The 20,441-nt window shown below is 37.2% G+C and overlaps 1 protein-coding gene across 1 annotated transcript in view; it reads right to left on the bottom strand.

Moving 5' to 3' along the window:
• Positions 1-18,106, bottom strand: part of wdr36 (WD repeat domain 36) — a 116,270-nt gene extending 98,164 nt beyond the window's left edge. The window contains exons 1-2 of the mRNA XM_039759419.1: positions 17,761-18,106; positions 15,671-15,698 (exon numbers count right to left, since the gene is read on the bottom strand). Coding sequence (XP_039615353.1) covers positions 15,671-15,698; positions 17,761-17,916 — 184 coding nt within the window. The 5' untranslated portion in view covers positions 17,917-18,106. The remainder of the gene's footprint in view (positions 1-15,670; positions 15,699-17,760) is intronic.
• Positions 18,107-20,441: the final 2,335 nt, after the last annotated feature.

Genomic DNA, 20,441 nt, shown 5'->3' with positions numbered 1-20,441 from the left:
GGTTGATTTGTTTTCAATCCTATTTTTTGTAAAAACTGATCTATTTATATCGAATGATTACAATAAAATAAAAAAAAACAAAACATACTAAGTAATTGCAAAACAACTTAATCAGTTGTTAACTGACTTAATCAGTTATAAAGCGAAAAGATGCCGACGAAAGAAGAGAAGAAGCACACCGCTAGGGTGGAGAAAAGAAGAGTTGCTCAGGAAGCAGCAAGCGCATCAACCTCTGAGCCAACGAAAGCTAAACGTACAGAGAAAGAGTATGAAGACTAGGAATGCTCAAGTCAAGTGTATTCACTGCACGTTATGGTGCAGTGCGCCATAACTGGTAGCAGAATATTACAACAAAAAAGAATCATTCAGGTTACTAAAGCCCTTATAAAAAAAGAAGTCAGCTGTTATTTCATATTTGTGAAGGAGTGAACATGAAGAGTGCTGTAAAATGATACACTGAGTGGAGTAGAAAAGTTAAAAAAACAAATAAAGCTAATTTAGCATACATACATTTTTTCAATGTTTAAAGTTCCACAGGGGGAACGGCAACTAACACCGCAAAGATAATTACAAAGTTTATAACTGATCACAACTTATCAGATCCCTGGAGGTTTTTAAACCCAAATTCAAGAACATATTCTTTCTACTCACCAGTACATCATTGCTACTCAAGGATTGATTACTTCTTTATAGATAATAACTTCTTGCCTAAGATTAAATCTTGTAAATACGATGCTATTGTTATTTCAGACCATGCTCCGATGATCTTGGAGCTGAAATCACTAAGCCCCATACACTCACCCCGCAGATGGTGCCTCAATCCGCTTCTATTAGCTGACGAGAATTGTACTGAATTTATATCCAAACAAATTGAATTCTTTCTAGAGACAAATACATCCCCTGAGATCTCTGCAGGAATACTCTGGGAAACTCTTAAGGCCTTCTTAAGAGGACAGATTATCTCATATCTTTCCCACAGAAATAAATCCGAGCGAAGAAAGTAGCAGAGATAAAAGCGAAATTACTAAAATAGATGAAGAACATGCCAGACTACCAAGCGAGACTCTACATAAGAGGAGGCAGGCTCTACATTCAGAATTAAACCTCTTGACAACTAAAGAAACTGAACAACTAATTTACAAATCCAGACATCATTATTATGAACATGGAGAGAAGCTAATAAGCTTTTAGCGCAACAAATTCACAAGCAAGATTTGCAACGCAATCTCGGTAATTACTAACACGAACGGAGATAAAATCATCGAACACAAAAATATAATGTACACTTTTAGAGACTACTATAAATCCCTATATACTACTGAGTTTAAAGAAGACAATATACAATCTAATGCATTTCTGGATAAATTACAGATACCACAAATTGGCGCTTTAGTGTGGAGGAACTCGATAAACCTCTGTCATTATCAGAATTACTGGATGCTATAAAGTCACTCCAAGGTGGAAAAGCAGCAGGCCCTGACGGCTACCCTGCAGAGTTTTACAAGAAATTCTCCGCTCAGCTAGCTCCCTCCTATTAGCAACATTTACAGAAGCCAGAGATAACCAATCTCTTCCACAAACCTTTGCCAAGCACTAATCACTGTCTTTCCAAAACAAAATAAGGACTTATTACAATGTGCATCATACAGACCAATTTCACTTCTGAATAACGACGTTAAAATACTCTCTAAAATCATAGCTAGAAGGATGGAGAAAGTGCTCCCCTCAGTAATATCACAAGACCAAACTGGATTTATTAGGGGCCGACACTTATCTTCAAATCTTCGACGCCTGTTTAATGTAATATACTCACCAACTAAATCAAACACCCCAGAAATATTATTATCATTGGATGCAGAAAAAGCATTCGACATGATTGAATGGAAATACCTTTTACTATTTTGGAGAAGTTTGGGTTTGGCCCAACATTTGTGCATGGATTAAATTACTGTATACTAACCCAGAAGCTTCAGTTTGCATCAATAACATTTGCTCAGACTACTTTAAACTAGAGCGTGGCACAAGACAAGGATGCCCTTTGTCACCACTGCTGTTTGCAATTGCCATTGAACCACTGGCAATACATTGTCGAAATACTGATCAGATAAAGGGGATTAGCAGAGAAGGACTGGAACAGAAAATCTCATTATATGCAGATGACATGGTACTGTATATATCGGACCCAGAAAATTCTGTGCCTGCAGTCTTAGCAGCACTCACAGAATTTCAAAAGCTCTCTGGTCTCAGAATTAATCTGAATAAAAGTGTACTCTTTCCGTGAATTCTCAAGCATATAATATTAGATTAGACACCCTTCCTTTTATCATTGCAGAACAGTTTAAATACCTCGGGGTAAACATCACAAGTAAACATAAAGCTCTTTATCAACAAAATTTAAATCGTCTGCATGGAAAAAATTAAACAAGACTTGCATAGATGGTCAACCCTTCATCTCACACTAGCTGGAAGAATTAACACTGTTAAGATGAATATTCTTCCTAAGCTCCTTTTTATTTCAAAACATACCAATATACATTAATAAATCGTTCTTTAAGCAATTAGATTCAACAATAACCTCATTTATTTGGAATTCTAAACATCCACGCATCAAAAGAGCGACCCTACAAAGACAAAAGGCAGAAGGCGGCATGGCTCTACCTAACTTCCAGTTTTATTACTGGGCGCAAATATACAGTCGATAAGAACCTGGACACAAATAGAAGAACATACACAGGCATGGACCGCAATAGAAGTAAAATCCTGCAGTACTTCTTTGTATTCCTTGCTCTGTGCTCCAATAAACACACGTTATCGGCAATACACTAATAACCCAATTGTGCTCCACTCACTTAGAATCTGGAACCAATGTAGAAAGCATTTTAAGACGGAGAAGCTTCTTTCTGTGGCACCCTGCAAAAGAACCACCTCTTTCAACCTCACAAACATATGCAGTTTTTAATATCTGGAAAAATTTGGAATTAACTTGCTTAGAGATCTTTATATAGACAACGTCTTTGCATCCTATGAACAATTACATTCCAAATTTAACATTCCAGCTACAAATTTCTTTCACTATCTTCAAATCAGGAACTTTGTTAAACAGAACCTTCCAGATTTTCCTCATCTTGCACCCTCATCCACGCTGGAAAAATATTGCTCAATTTCAAGGAGTTGGACTCCATCTCTACAATATATAAAATCCTTTTACAATCCCTTCCTTTCAAAGATCCAAGAGGACACTGGGAAAATGACCTCTCAATTAATATATCAGAAAAGGAGTGGAAAGTAGCAATGCAGAGAATTCACTCAAGCTCCATATGCAAAGCATACAATTATACAACTCAAAATTATATATCGAGCACATCTGTCTTGACTAAAACTCTCCAAAATGTTTCCAGGGCATGATCCAACCTGCGAACGTTGCAACCAAGCCCCAGCCTCACTAGGTCACATGTTCTGGGCCTGCACCAAATTAACATTATTCTGGACAAAAATTTTTAATTACCTCTCAGACAGCCTTGGACTCACAATCCCTCCTAACCCATTAACAGCTGTGTTTGGGGTTCTTCCAGAGGGTCTTAAAGTGGAGAAAGACAAACAAATTGTGATTGCATTCACTACACTGTTGGCACGCAGACTTATTCTGATAAACTGGAAGAACCCAAACTCTCCTCTTTTAAGTCAGTGGGAAACTGATGTGTTATATTATTTAAAATTGGAAAAAATCAAATACTCAGTTAGAGGATCTGTACAGACTTTTTTCAAAACATGGCAGGATCTAATCAGTAATATTTTGAAATAAGTTTATAAAGCACAGAGAATTTGTTGATTTAGGTATTTTTACAAGCCTTAAATTTTACACCGTTTGGCTTGCTCTCTCTCTCAAGGGTGGGGATCGATCTGTTCTTAGCATAATTCTTTTTTGTAAAACTTGATTGCTATGTATTGATTGTAATAAAATTAATAAATAAAAATTAAAAACAAAAAAAAAAGTTTAATTGACCCATTTTCTGAACCATTACATGGTTGCTGGAAGAAATCTTTTTTGTTAACTTCTGATGCAATGTATTAATTATAGACAGGAAAGAAAACAATTCTTACAAACAAAGATTTTTATTTTAACCATCATATTAATGCCCACCCCCTTCACATTTTGAGATCCTGTATGGATGTTAGGTTTTAATTATCATTTTATTAAATATTGACGGGGATACAGTATAGTACTGTACTTGTCACAATATATTAGCAGTATAATGTTCACATTATTTGCAAAATTCACAGCTTTAAATTCCTATGGACAATACACTAATAATGTTAGCACAGTTGCAGAAATTCCAATACCAAATACTCTGCTCAAGCTCCATGAAGAATTTGAGTTAGTTTTGGTTTTCACAGAGAAGAAAGAGCTTGATATAAAACAAGACATTTGCAAACACTGCAAAACAGGATGCTCTGAATTTCTAAACTTCCCCACAAATATGTACACACTCTGATGAAAGAGAAATAAAATTTCCTGTAGAAGAGACTTTAAATGAAATAACTCATTACACTTTCAGCATATTTAACATGTGTTTTCTGAGTGCCTTGTGTTTATCTCCCTCCTAATTTGATGAATGCCTCAGTTGGAATGAAGCAAAATCCATATAATGAGATATATACAGTATATATATACCCGAAAATCCATATGATGATACATCTGGATATAGATATATATATATATATATAGATATATATATATATATATATATATATACACACACTAGCAAAATACCCGCGCTTCGCAGCAGAGAAGTAGCATGCTAAAGAAGTAATGAAAAAGAAAAGGAAACATTTTAATAATAACGTAACATGATTGACAATGTAATTGTTTTGTTATTGTGGTGAGTGTTGCTGGCATATTATATATATATATATATATATATATATACACACACATATATACACATATACATAGATATATACTGTAAATATACATATATACATATACATTCACATATATACATATACATATGTAATTAATTAATCTTGATTAATCGCATGTAATCACACAAGAAAATTTGTCCAAAAGTGCAAATGTTTTTTTTTAATTTAAAAGGGTTTTAGTGGGCGACAGAATCAAATAATAGACATGGACATGAATATTGTAAAGTCAAGGTCTTTTAATTTCTGAAAAAAAAAATGCACTGCATTTCAGTTCAAAACAGAAACAAAAATATCATCCCTGGCTAAAATTGGGCAGACTTAAAAATAAAGTGGTATTCTAAGTACTTTAAGTACATGTTCAGAATGGCATTGTCTTTAAATAATAATAACAAAATTTTCAGCATAAAGTGCAGTTTTTCTTCTTAGAAAAATAAGGCAGAAACATAAAAGGTAATTTGACCAGCTTCACCTTTAAACTCCAAGTAACCATAGCCAAAATTATTTAGTACATTAGGCTAAAACAGTGTGATCATTGAACATTCTGTAATTAGATGTAATTAAAATTACTAACGGTCACGGAAGTCCAATGAGCCCCAGTAAGAGCCACAAAGTCTGCTTTCTGTAATGCGTCTAAATTTACTTGCTTTTCAGTGTCATAAAGCTTTTGAATTTTACTTGAAATAGTCTTTCGGCACGGCAGTTGGAAAGTTGGATAACCTGACGCCAACTGTAGCACATTTTCCAACCCCCTATCTTCCACCACTGTTAATGGTCTACAGTCCAAAGCAATCCATTTTGCAAGAGAATCTGTAAGTTTGACCGATGTTCACTTACCAATTTTGGTCCTGAAGCCAGTCATTTAATCAGGTTTGAGCTACCGACACCTTTTGTTGGTACTCGAACTCGTAATGGTAGTGCTAACATCATATATAGTTTCTGTGCTCGCTGTAACATGTTTTTCATTTAGATGGTACCGTAAGGTTGACGTGCGTTGGTGGTATGCAAACTCCTTTTTCCACAGTTTGCACAAAACCACATTTTTATCAAGGCTTCCGTCGGGTAGTCATTCGAAATGAAATTTGCCTCCGATCAGTCCTAGCAACGCGCTTTCTTCAGACTCTTCCCTTTTTGTAGCTCTGATGTGTGCATCAATGTAATTGATGTACCAGGAAATCATGCATTGACAAAAGTTCCCCTTTGCTTGGAATGCAAAGCGTGATTAAATGCGTTATTTTTTTAACGCGTTATGGAGCACATTCATCGAAGCTTCTCAGCTGTGGTTATGCTAAGAAAAGGAAACATTTTAAAAATAACGTAACATGATTGTCAATGTAACCTTTTGTAGGGTCTGTCCCTGAGACTTATCAATTATCATCGCGAAGCAGAGCCTTACTGGAAATTGGAGGCATTTGAATTGAAATGGGAGATCAGAGGGTGTAACGGGGATGCGAGGAATACAAACTCTCTCGCCTGAGCAACCGCCAGTAAAAATAGTTGCCTCAATTAGGTTCTTTTGCAGACACATGAACTGAAGTCTCGTGCCGTTACAGTCTCAGTGGCTGTAAGGTTTTCAGTAATATTACTGGTGTCCCAACCCTCAAAATTAGATTATGCTCAGTATTGCCTGGAGAATTCAGAGTGTGGAGAAGCCCTAGAGTCAGCGTATGTATTTACTTATGGATTTTTCTGTGAGTATTTGGTGGCAGCGTCACAAAGTTGCTTCCGCAAGACCACGTTAGCTGCGGAGCTCAGCTCAGAGCGAAATGAAGTGAATGAGAGGGGAGATACTGACGTAACTTCCCCCCCGCCTTAACTGTCAATCCCCCCACAAACACAGTCTCTCGAAATTTGCATAAGTACAGTCCTTCACCAGCAATTTTAACTTAGTTAGAAAGTGATCTAAACTCTCGTTTATACCCTGCATCCTCTCATTAAACTTGTATCCCGCGAATATCGTGCTAGTCGTGGCATGACAAACGCCAGCGGCAGCCTGTCTATGAACTTAATTTAAACTTTAGGTTTGCACTGTGCTTTGTTTCCGAAGTAGCTGCAGGCATGAATATGCTTGTACAGTATGTGTCACTCGCTCGCTTCTTATTGTTTCGCTGCCTTCTCAATTGTATAATGCATGTTTTCTTGTCATGCCCACGGCTAATGCGGGATACAAGTTTAATGAGAAGACGCAGGGTATAAACGACAGTTTTGATCACTTTCTAACTAAGTTCAAATTGCTGGTCAAAGGCTGTGCTTATGCAAATTCCGAGAGACTGTGTTTGTGGGGGGATTGACAGTTAAGGCAGGTGGAGGAGTGACGTCATCATCTCCCCTCCCATTCACCTCATTTCGCTCTGAGCTGGGCTCTGCGGCTAACACCGTCTTCCGAAGCAACTTCGTCACACTGCCACCAAATACTCACAGAAAAATCCACAAGTTAATACATACGCTGTCTCTACAGTTTCTCCACACTGAATCCTCCAGGCACTACTTACAAAAGGTTACATTGACAATCATCAAAGGTCATGTGTCTGCAAAAGAACCAAATTGAGGCAACTATTTTTACTGGCGGTTGCTCAGGGGAGAGAGTTTGTATTCCTCGCATCCCCGTTACACCGTCTGATCTCCCATTTCAATTCAAATGCCTCCAATTTCCAGTAAGGCTCTGCTTCGCAATGACAATTGATAAGTCTCAGGGACAGACCCTACAAAAGGTTACATTGACAATCATGTTACGTTATTTTTAAAATGTTTCCTTTTCTTAGCACAAGCACAGCTGAGAAGCTTCGATGCATGTGCTCCATAGCAGCGCTTAAAATAATGCATTTAATCACACTTTGCATTACAAGCAAAGGGGAAAGGGGAAGCAAAGGGGAACTTTTGTCAATGCATGATTATCTGGTACACCGATTACATTGATCAGCAGTTCCCGATTCATTTTACCCTCGCACCCCCTTGGTTTGAGAAGTATGAAAAAATATGAGGTTAACACAGAAAAACAGATCACCAATTCAAGCTTTATGAATAATCGATTCACCATCAATAATTGTTTTGGTAAAGCCATACTCAGTGTAATCCACCCTCCATTTTATAATTTTTCCGCCAGTAGCCATGATTAAATGAACGGTAAAAAAGTAAGAGCGGAGCGAGGGTGACTTATTCAGGCAGGCATATATATGACAGCAACACTCATGACAATGTCAATCATGTTACCTTATTATTAAAATGTTTCCTTTTCTTTTTCATTACTTCTTTAACACGCGCGGGTATTTTGAGAGAGATAGATATGTATATGTATATGTATATGTATATGAATGACCTCCAAAGAGCACGGAGACTTTTGATATCGTGGGTCTCCTGCCCAGCAAAAGTCGAGCACCCGGCGTGAGCACATAGCTGTGCTGGCCTTTGAGACGCTGACTGCGCTTCTGCCTTATGTCAAAGTGAGCACTTTTAACTTTTTTCATCCTCCCCCTGAGCTATAGTCCAGACAAGTGCAAACACGGGACCCCTTTTCTACACTGCGGCAAACTAATATTAAGGCGCTTCTCACTTTCTTTTGCACGTATACGATTATGAGGTCGTCAGCTCGTATTATGAAGACACGCACAGGAGTGGAGGACTGACAGTGCTATCACAGCCGATTAATAGCAGGGACGTCTCACCAGTCTACACAAGACCCACCGCGACTGTCCCCCAAAGGCGCTCATATCGTCAGCGAACACATCTCTCTATACTATAGAAAAGAAAAAGGCAACTTTCCTTTCTTTACACCTTTTTTGCTTTTATCCCAAACCAAAGCCTTTCTCTCTTAACACTGCAGAGGACACAAAACTAATTTTCTTTAATTGCTGGTAATGCCGGTAAGGCACATTACCAGAGGCAGAAATTTGTGTGTGTGTGTATGTATGTATGTGTGTGTATATATATGATGTATATAGATATGTGTATATATATATATATGTGTGTATATATATATATATATATATATATATATATATATGTATATATATGTGTGTATATATATATATATATGTGTATATATATATATATATATGTGTATATATATATATATATATATATATATATATATATATATATATGTATATATATATATATATATATATATATATATATGTATATATATGTATATATATTGTCATATATGTATATAGATATGATATATATATATATATATATATATATATATATATATATATATATATATATATATATATATATATATATATATATATATGTATATATATATATATATATATATATATATATATATATATATATATATATATATATATATATATATATATATATATATATATATATATATATATATATATATATATATATATATATATATATATATATATATATATATATATATATATATATATATATATATGTATATATATATATATATATATATATATATATATATATATATGTAGACTCAAACCCATTATGACAGCAGCAATCCAAGCTGTGAGAAAACAGTAAAAAGGAGGCGTGTCAGACGTCGTGGTACATTTTATGATGCAGCTAGACGAAAACAACTTTGTGACACTGCCGCCAAATACACAAAACAATTACTTTGACAATCATGTTATGTTATTTTTAAAATCTTTTCTTTTTCATAACTTCTTTGACACACTACTTCTCCACTGCGATGCGTGGGTATTTTGCTAGTGTGTATATATATATATATATATATATATATATATATATATATATATACACACACACACAGTACATACTATATATATATATATATATATATATATACACACAGTGTATACATACACACATATATACACACACATACATGTTTATATATCAATGTATTGTATTTGAATATACTTTTCAGACTTTTAGCATTATTAGCAAATAACAAATGTGTTACAGATTAATGTTATCAACACCTACACACTCTCCTATTTGAATAGCTTTAATTGCAAAGGTGTTCGCCTCTCTTGAAGCAACAGGATTTCCAGCCCTCCCTTTCTGTTTTTATTGACTCACCAATCAGGTGAACCACACAGCACTCTGTGAAATTCTCCTAAAGTGATAGGCTCACTTACTGGACACAGTTTATATCCAAGTCTAAAGACATTACCCTTTAAATCATTATTAAACTGACACAAAATCACCTTCTGTGTTACTTTTCACAAGCACATTTTGTGTTTTTTGTTGAAACAGGTTTTCAATTTTTGATAAATTTTTACCGCTGGTAAAACAGTTTTCTCCAAATCCATACAGGAGGATCCAATATACCAAATCAAAGTGTATATTACCCACTAAAAGAACAAAGATCTGTCAGTAACAAAAAAATGGATGGAGAAGAACAGCATGCTACTTCCTAATTAAGCTTCTGGGCATATTTGAGGATGTTTAACATGCTTTACTTGTATACGCAAGTTTAAGAAAGATTTTATTGTGGAAAGGGCATGTTAATAGTCTACTTATATGTAACTCATATGTCACAATTCATTTGTGTAGCCATGAGAATTCTAAATTCACACATTCTTTTCTCAGTTATTGATGCATAGTACAGAACAAAATTAGTCTGGGCATGGGTAATGGTTCATGAAAATAAGCATTAATTCTCAAGCAATAAACAATGTCAGACTATGTTAAATGTTGGCAATATGCCAGTTGATCAAGGACAGTGGATGAAATTCACCTTCTTTTATGGATTTCATCAAAACTGTTTTACAGATATGCTGAAAATGTTGGGAAAAAATAGAACCCACATTTAAATATTCAGATGTGTGCATGCAAAAGGAAATGGGAAATGTGTCTTTCCTGAAAATGTCTGTGTTACTACAGAGAGCACATCTTTACTAAGGTCCAATTCTAAGCTTTTAAGGTTCCACTACCCCTGGCCTAAAAGGAGTAGCATATTATAATGCATGTCTAGTGACTACTAAATTCTAACAAGATTCTGAATTGGATTAAATGAATTTGAAAATATTATGTTATCAATTACAGTCGTGGCCAAATGTTTTGAGAATGACACAAGTTTTCACAAAGTTTGCTGCTTCAGTGTTTTAAGATCTTTCTGTCATATGTTTCTATGGTATTACAAGCATTTTGTAAGTTTAAAATGCTTTTATTGACAATTACATTAAGTTTGTGCAAACAGTCAATATTTGCAGTGTTGGCCCTTCTTTTTCAAGACCTCTGCAATTTGTCCTGGCATGCTGTCAATCAACTTCTGGGCCAAATCCTGACTGATGGCAGCCCATTCTTGCATAATCAAAGCTTGGAGTTTGTCAGAATGTGTGGGTTTTTCTCCTACCTCTAGAGGATTGACCACAAGTTCTCGGTGGAAATAAGGTCTGGGGAGATTCCTGGCCATGTTTTGTTCCCCAAAACACTTAGTTATCACTTTGCCTTATAGCACGGTGCACCATCATGCTGGAAAAGGCACTGTTCGTCAACAAACTGTTCTTGGAGGGTTGGGAGAAGTTGCTCTCAGTGGATGTTTTGGTACCATTCTTTATTCATGGTTGTGTTCTTGTGAAGCAACCCCACACATGAGTCGTCTCAGGATGCTTTACTGTTGGCATGATATAGGACTGATGGTAACGCTCACCTTTTCTTCTCCGGACAACCTTTTTCCAGATGCTTCAAACAATCGGAAAGGGAATTCATCAGAGAAAAATCACTTTACCCTAGCAGTCCTCAGCAGTCCAATCCCTGTACCTTTTGCAGAATATAAGTCTGTCCCTGATGTTTCTCTTGGAGAGAAGTGGCTTCTTTGCTGCCCTTCTTGACACCAGGCCATCCTCCATGACAGGATCAAAATCATCACATCATCAGCTACGACAGAACTCATGACTGTGACAAGAGAGGAAAATAGCCCTATCCCAGGCCCCTCAACTGCTTCAGCTCATCCTATGGCTGCAGATGTTGGAGCAGGTGATGACACGAGGGAGGGAGGGTAGGAGGAAAAAATGTAAGCAGCTATTTCAAACAAACACTGGAATTCAGAGAAGTCAAATCTCTGCACACTGCCAATAAAAAAAAAGAAATCAAGAGCTACTCAATTATAACTGACTTGTACAGAGATATAAATCCACTTGATTGGTGGAAAACACAAGAAGTACGTTTCTTCAAATTGGGGAAACTTGAAAAAGTACCTTCGCATCCCTGCCTCAAGCAGGCCTTCTGAGAGGGCTTTCAGCACTAGAGGAAATATTATTAACATGTAGCTGTGCTGATCTGAAGCCAGATGCTGTGGACAGACTGGTGTTACTGTCAAACAACTTGAAGTTTCCTCAGTAAAATTTTACAATTGTTTAATTTTTTCTGATATCTTCGTGCAATATTGGACAGAACTTGAAGTTAGTAATTTGTTTAAAAATGCTACAGGTTTAGAGGTTTTTTGTATCTTTGTGCAATATATGACAGAACTTGTTTACAAATACTATCTTTTTTTTTCTCCCTGTGCAGTATTTGAAAGAACTTTGGATTTTACACTATAGTAAAGTTTGCTAGATTTTTGTTCTTACTTGTATGCTGCAGAATTCACCTTACAGCAAAGCATCTTATGTTTATCCAGACTGTAATGTTCGTGCCCTGTAGTTCAATGATGATTACTATTTTATTTCCTTTGGATTCATGTCTTGTTTAAATTAAGGGTGTCTGTTTAAAATGCTCTAATTATAATGGTTTTGTTGGTCTTGGTGCAATTTTTGTGTAAATCCGGATAGCCACTTTGAAATGGTTTACTCATACTTGCATTGTTTAATCTCAGTAATACTTTGACTGGTGATTTTAATCTTTTTGTGTTATTTAACTTGTTTTAAGTAAGTAAATAAGACCTGTTTTCCTTAAATGTTGTTTCCATTGATTTTATTAGCAATCTAAAATTAATATCCTTTTAACAAGGCCAAGTTAGATCAATAACACTTTTACAAACACAGTTTAAAGGATGCAAAATATCATCGAATTATCAAAGTCCCAAAAAATACTGAGGTATAATTTTTTACCAATATCGCACACCCCGAAGAGCAGCACGTTGTTACAAAATTAATTTTTTCTGTGTTTTGTGCAAGACAATTACTGTAGTTTCCTTAATACAACAATATACGTGCTAGAACTAAAAACCTTTTCAAATATAAAAAAAAAATTCATTTCAATTTTATCTTAATAAAAGAAAAGCAGTCCATAAAAATGGTACTTAATTTAGTGAAGTTTACCCTACAAGGTAAATATTACCACTGAAACACCAGCGCTCTCTTTTTTCACTCCGTTCCTCTGATCAGCACTCCACAACTGCTGGTATCAACAGGCTTCCCCATTAAAGCACTTTATAGGAATACTGTTTTCCTGACATGCACAAAAATCAATACTTGTACAATATATGTTCAAGAACATAATTACCATGTATGTTGAAAGTAAACAAAGCACAGCAAATGTGTAATGAGAATCAACTTCCAGCCCTTGCTTTGCTTCTAATTGCAATGCTATTTGGGAAAAACATAACTTCTTGCAGCTGAAAAAATGATAAGGGCATGATGAATGCTTTTTGCAAAGATGTCCTGTACTACAGCAAATGGGTAAAGACTTTATAGATTCAATCAACTCCACATCAAACTGCATAAAAGTCTATATACAAATAAATTATGGGGAAGATTTAAAGAGCACAACAAAAAAACATGGGTACAATGCTTCTTTTTTTTTTTTTTTACTTACTAGCCTAATGAGAATATGAATATTTGAAGTAGTTTTAAATGAATTGTTCAGTTAGAGGAATATATAACCAAGGTAAGTAAAACTAAATTGCAGAGGAAAACTAATTTTAACAAACTGGGAAAAAAAAAAAAAAAGTATTCACAGCCTTTGCTCAATACTTTTGTCGATGCACCTTTGGCAGCAATTACAGCCTCAAATCTTTTTGAATATGATGCCACAAGCTTGGCACACCTATCCTTGGTCAGGTTCGGCCATTCCTCTTTGCAGCACCTCTAAAGCTCCATCAGGTTGGATGGGAAGCGTCGGTGCACAATCATTTTAAGATCTCTCCAGAGATGTTCAATTGGATTCAAGTCTGGGCTCTGGCTGGGCCACTCAAGGACATTCACATAGTTTTCCTGAAGCCACTCCTTTGATATCTTGGATGTGTACTTAGGGTCGTTGTCCTGCTGAAAGATGAATCATCGCCCCAGTCTGAGGTCAAGAGCACTCTGGAGCAGGTTTTCATCCAGGATGTCTCTGTACATTGCTGCAGTCATTTTTCCCTTTATCCTGACTAGTCTCTCAGTTCCTGCCACTGAAAAACATCCCCATAGCATGATGCTGCCACCACCATTCTTCACTGTATGGATTGGTATTGGCCTGGTGATGAGCGGTGCCTGGTTTCCTCCAAATGTGACGCCTGGCATTCACACCAAAGAGTTCAATCTTTGTCTCATCAGACCTGAGAATTTTGTTTCTCATGGTCTGAGAGTCCTTCAGGTGCCTTTTGGCAAACTCCAGGTGGGCTGCCATGTGCCTTTTACTAAGGAGTGGCTTCCGTCTGGTCACTCTATCATACATGACTGATTGGTGGATTGCTGCAGAGATGGTTGTCCTTCTGGAAGGTTCTCCTCTCTCCACCGAGGACCTCTGGAGCTCTGACATGACGGGTTCTTGGTCACCTCCCTGACTAAGGCCCTTCTCCCCCGATCGCTCAGTTTAGATGGCCAGCCAGCTCTAGGAAGAGTCCTGGTGGTTTCAAACTTCTTCCACTTACGGATGATGGAGGCCACTGTGCTCATTGGGACCTTCAAAGCAGCAGAAATTTTTCTGTAACCTTCCCCAGATTTGTGCCTCAAGAAAATCCTGTCTCGGAGGTCTACAGACAATTCCTTTGACTTCATGCTTGGTTTGTACTCTGACATGAACTGTCAACTGTGGGACCTTATATAGACAGGTGTGTGCCTTTCCAAATCATGTCCAGTCAACTGAATTTACCACAGGTGGACTCCAATTAAGCTGCAGGAACATCTCAAGGATGATCAGGGGAAACCGGATGCACCTGACCTCAATTTTGAGCTTCATGGCAAAGGCTGTGAATACTTATATGCATGTGATTTCTCAGTTTTTTTATTTTTAATAAACTTGCAAAAACTCAAGTAAACTTTTTTCACTTTGTCATTATGGGGTGTTTTGTGTAGAATTCTGAGGAAAAAAATGAATTTAATCCATTTTGGAATAAGGCTGTAACATAAACAAATGTGGAAAACGTGATGCACTGTGAATACTTTTCGGATGCACTGTATCTCTAATTGAAATTTCAGCCACCCTGCGGAGAAAGCTCATTTCAGTTGCTTGTATCCATGATCTTGCTCTTTTGTCACTACCCAAAGCTCGTGGCCATAGGTGAGGGCAGGAACATAGGTCGACTGGTAAATTGACACCCTTGCCTTTTGGCTCAGCTCTCTTCACCACAACGGACCATTGCTGAGCCCAGATTACTGTGGATGCTGCACCGATCTGTCTGTCAACCTCTCGCTCCATTCTTCCCTCACTCGTGAACAAGATACATTGTAAGAATGCTATTCTAGTAGCAAGTGGTGAGCTAATGCTCCAATTATGCTGATGCTCCTATAACATTCAACATTACCTATACTATGCATTGTCTCCATTCTATATATTCTAACTATCCCGCAGTTCAGTCCTCTAGCATCTTGCTCTCAAAAAAAAACTAAACAATTAAAATAAAGATTTTAAAAAGAGTGATACTTACTGACTGCAACGATTCCTAACTTCTTTACCTGTTGGGGGGGGGAAAAAAGCCTGTAAATATGGTAGTTAGCTTTCAGTTAAGTATAATACAGAGGAACACAGTGTAAACTATTTTGAAAACTCATTACAGTAGTGTGGAACATTCTGTGAAGTCAAAACTAAAACCATAAGAGTTTAAACTACTGCTGTCTTTTTTTTCTTAAACCCCATATGGCTATTGTAATAAACAGAGAATATCTCTCTCTCCACTGTGACATTTTAATTGGTTAATATTCAAAAACACTTGCATATATTTCCACTTTAAAACTGCAAACTATTAGTGAAAAGACAAATATTGGGAAATACAGCTTAAATTGACAAAAAGGTCAGCGACAGAATAAGAATGAGGACATGAAGTTAAATATGTATGCAGCTGTAACATGAAGGGGGCTTACCTAGACACCCTTACAAAATGATAATGGAAAAGTGTCACCTGTGACATCATATGCACAGACAGAAATCTTTGAAAAGAAACAGACATTAAACCAACAGGTATCTGTAAAATGATCAGAAGCACCTGAAGTTTCATGCCATATCAACCAACCACCAGGGTTCACCCCATAATGGAATATGAAAAGTCAAAGTTACTCCTTCACAAAACTTCAAAAAAATGAGGAGTAATAATAGGCATGTGGAACATTGTTGTATGCTATTTTGAGGTTGCCAATCTCAAATATGGTAGTACTGCTAATTGATTCTTTGCCAATGTATCTAGCCCTCTCAGGCCCATTCACTGAAGGTCAAAAATGTCAGATTTTAAACAAAAGCCTGTGTTATATTGTTTGTGGCTGTTTCACGGTCAGTGATTATGAATATGATGTTATTTGTGATCCTTAACTAGGGATCTACCCCCCATGGACCTCAATCAGAGAGTGTAAAATTAAACATTTCTGTTACAATTGAGAATATTTAGACTTTACACATTCACACTGAAGTACACATTTTAATATTTCAAATAACTGGTGCAACTATTCTTGTTTATTATATGTTGGTACATCATTACATGGGGCAGCTAATGCCAATACTTTTTTAATATTTAAAAATAGAAGTATTCACATAACTGTTTATAAACGTACACTTTTACACATTCAAAAATTTTAAAATATTAAATGCAAAATTTTGGCAAGGAAAGGCCTGCCATGTATTTTTTGCAAGAGGTAAGCCTGAACAATCAAGAAACTGAACTAACTAGCTGCCCAGCTGTACAAATCCAAGACCATGTAACTTTTGCTTAAAACTAGAATTATTGCGAAAAGTCCTCTGCAGAGGACTGTGAACAGAAGCTTGGTAAATATATGACAGGAAGACCCAAGAGAACACCATTTACCTAGATGTTTATATTTTTAAACAGTAACAGATTTTAGTTTTCAGTGTATGGATGGAGATATATATCCATCCATTTTCAAACCTGCTGAATCCGAACACAGGGTCATATATATATATATATATATATATATATATATATATATATGAGGTCCAAGTACACTGGACTTTAAGTGACTTGACAATGTGTGTGTCAAGGTCTAACAATTATTGCATTTAAAATATGTGTATGGATGATATTATTTTAACAGTACTGTAAATACTTAAGACTAATGTTTTAAGAAGCAGACAAAGTGTTATAAGACTGATTAATAAATGAGTAAGAAAAACTGAAGATGCACATTAGTGAGTGTTAAGACTTCGAGTTAATTCACGGCTGGTACATCTTCATAGAAATGGTACATGTTGCCTTCGCAGACTGGTTTACAAGATTTGGAAGTGATCAATGACGATGGCCGACACCGATGATGTGCGACCGGTGTGTGCCAGTGAGTGTGCATATATGCCTTCCGAGCCTGTGTACCAAGTTGGGTGTCTGCATATCGGCTAAAGATGCCAGTATGGGATCCAATACTGAAGGCGCACGTAATCTTATGAAAGAGTATGAGCTAACCAGAACATAAAACTGATCACACTTAATGCAATACAAATCGACGTAGCGCCTATTTCTTCTCAACTTTTCCGTCACTACAGGAACAGATCTGAAACGCTCGTCACGGGGCTACTCACATTGTAAGTGTGGAAACATTTGCCCACCACGGTGACCAAGTAGAATTCTTGGTGCCTCTTATGATAGCGAAGCACGTGGGGGAGATGGTTCGAGTAGAGTCCCAGACCCCTATAGCCTGCGAACAAGGCGCTCCCTTTCTTTCTCCCCGCAGTCATGTCTCATTCACAATAAAAGAGACGATAATTAGTCTCCTCCAAAAAGTACAGTGGCACCAGTGGCTGATCGAGAACACGTCTGACCACCTACTAGACCTGAACAGCGTTCTCTCTCGCTCCCTGTCTAAAGCGTCTGCTACATCGACAAAACATGCCTGGCAGTGGCAGCTGAAGTGTTACACAGAAAGCGTCCCCTGTGCCCCAGCCGCTACGACACATTTGTTCCTATCCGTCATGCAACAGTTTTAACTGCTTCTTAATATGCAAAAAATACTATGAAAAAGGCCATTTATTAAAATTATTTGTTGAAGTGGGTAAGTGTTTATGAAATTATTAAGACGCTCCCGGTGACAACTGAGAAGTTAGCAGACAAATCGAGTAAGATTCTGTGAAAACACGAGAATCAGCACCTCCGATGCCCACCAGACAGGTTACTTCACTCCTACCTAGAGCCTCCACAAGATCAACTGAATATGTATTCTCCTGGTGGGACTGAATGTTCTGTAGTTGTGTCCTTGCAAATCGTCTCATCCTTATTGTCACCAGCATCTACTCGTGTTAATTCAAAAGACAAGTAGTTTTCTTACATTCCAAATTACACGCACTGTATTAATTTTTGACAATCGCTGCTCCTCAAAACCCCTAGGGGGATATCTCTAGGAAATTGAAGCATATATGGCATAAAAAGCTAAAGAGCTGAAAAGACGTGTGTGGTTTTCAGTACTTTTCTAACTTTTTCTCAGTCTGCAGAAGGTTCGCCTGCTGTGGAAAACATCTTGGGGGTCCGAGTGCCAAAGAAGGGGAACTCCTGCACCCCCAAGGACGTTAAAGCAGTTGTTCACAATTCATTAATAATGAAGAGTTTGAGAAGCTGGTCCTGAAACAACTCAGCCCCCTGCCTGGTTGCAGACCGTCTTGATCCAGACTCATGCAAGTGTGGAGGCTGATCTGATTTATGTCTTCCATAGAGCCTACTCCCACATAGACAAAGCCGGCACCACAGTCAAGATCATCTTCTTTTACCCTGCCTCACAGACTGGGGAACAAGCTAAGGGGCTATAATATCTACATAGTATCCTGGATCATGGGCTACCGATCAATCGGCTGCTCTGTTTATCTTAGATGCTGGATAATATTTGGCATCTCAAGGGACTGTCTTGTCACCCTTCCTGTGTACCCTCTGCATGATGAACTTGGAATATAACACCATTTCTGGCCAGCTAAAGACGTTTTTAGACAACACCTTCATCACAGGTTGTATTGATAATGAAGACAAGGCAGAGTACAGGAGGCAGCATGGTGGAGGACTTTGTCTTGTATTGCAGAGAGAACTACCTGCAAATCAAAATCAAACGACAAAAGATTTGGTAGTGGAATTCTAGTATGTTAAGCAACCTCTACCAGTCACCATCCTGGGGGGTTTGGGGCCGTGGGTTCAAATCCCACTACAGATACTGTGTGACTTAACACACTTCACCTGCCTGTTCCTAAATAGGAAAAACAAAATAAATGTGGGTCTTAGATGTTGTAAGTTATTTGGATAAAGTTACAAGTCAAGTCATAATAATGTATGTGGACGAAAACTCTGACCCGACAGCAGGTGCGGTTATAAAGCAGCTTTATTTTTCAGAGTCACGGTGAGAAGAGTTTCAGAAAAGCAGACAATCAAATATACATGACAGCGTCAGGGCTCTTCTGAACCCCGTCTGTTGGGTGGGGTCCAGTTTTATACCCCTAGAATGCGTGATTTAATATCATTATAAAATGCAACAGTCAACACATTTATTATACACAAACCTTGAGCCTCTTTAATGTCCCTTGTAAAACTTGATTTCTTGGCTCCTTTTGTTATGGCGTTCAGATGTAAGCTAAGGGAAAACGTGATAAGGCAGACTCATGTGTGGAATGCTCAGACCTTGAGTCCTTTGCACAAACATTTTTCTGTTTGCTAAAACAAAGCATGCTGTTACTTGGTTTCGTAAAGCTTACTTCTCAGACATGAATTAGTACAAGGGAACGAAGAGAACATTCATCTTCCACATTCCCCCCTTTTTTAGCAAACAAAAATATTTGATCAGGGAGAGTTGAGTAGGAAAGGGTAGGAGAGGGGGATGGAGTGGAGTGGGCGGAGGAGTGTGGGGTGGCTGTGCTGATCTGAAGCATTTTTTATTTGTATAAAAAGTAAGCCTTTGCCATAGAGGCAGTAAAATACTTGGATACAATGTATCTTATCAAAGGAACAATACAGCAAGCTACAAGCAGGAGAACAATTAAAGCAACCGTAAGAGAGATGAAAACTGATTTAAGCCATTGGCCCCAGGACCCAAAAGTGGACATAAACCATTTGTCCCAAGGATTAGAAATGCCAGAATTAGTAGCTAGTTCATGTCAAATCAGCTAAAGCACGGGTGATTGATCCATCAGGAGCTGTATTATTAGGGATATAGGTACAGCATGCATCACCAAACATAGCACAAACGCCTCCTTTCTCAGCATATAAAGCCAATCGATTTTGCCAGGTCATG

The sequence above is a fragment of the Polypterus senegalus genome, chromosome 7, assembly GCF_016835505.1.
Source record: "Polypterus senegalus isolate Bchr_013 chromosome 7, ASM1683550v1, whole genome shotgun sequence".
Lineage (NCBI taxonomy): Eukaryota > Metazoa > Chordata > Cladistia > Polypteriformes > Polypteridae > Polypterus > Polypterus senegalus.
This window is presented reverse-complemented; position numbering and strand designations above follow the sequence as displayed.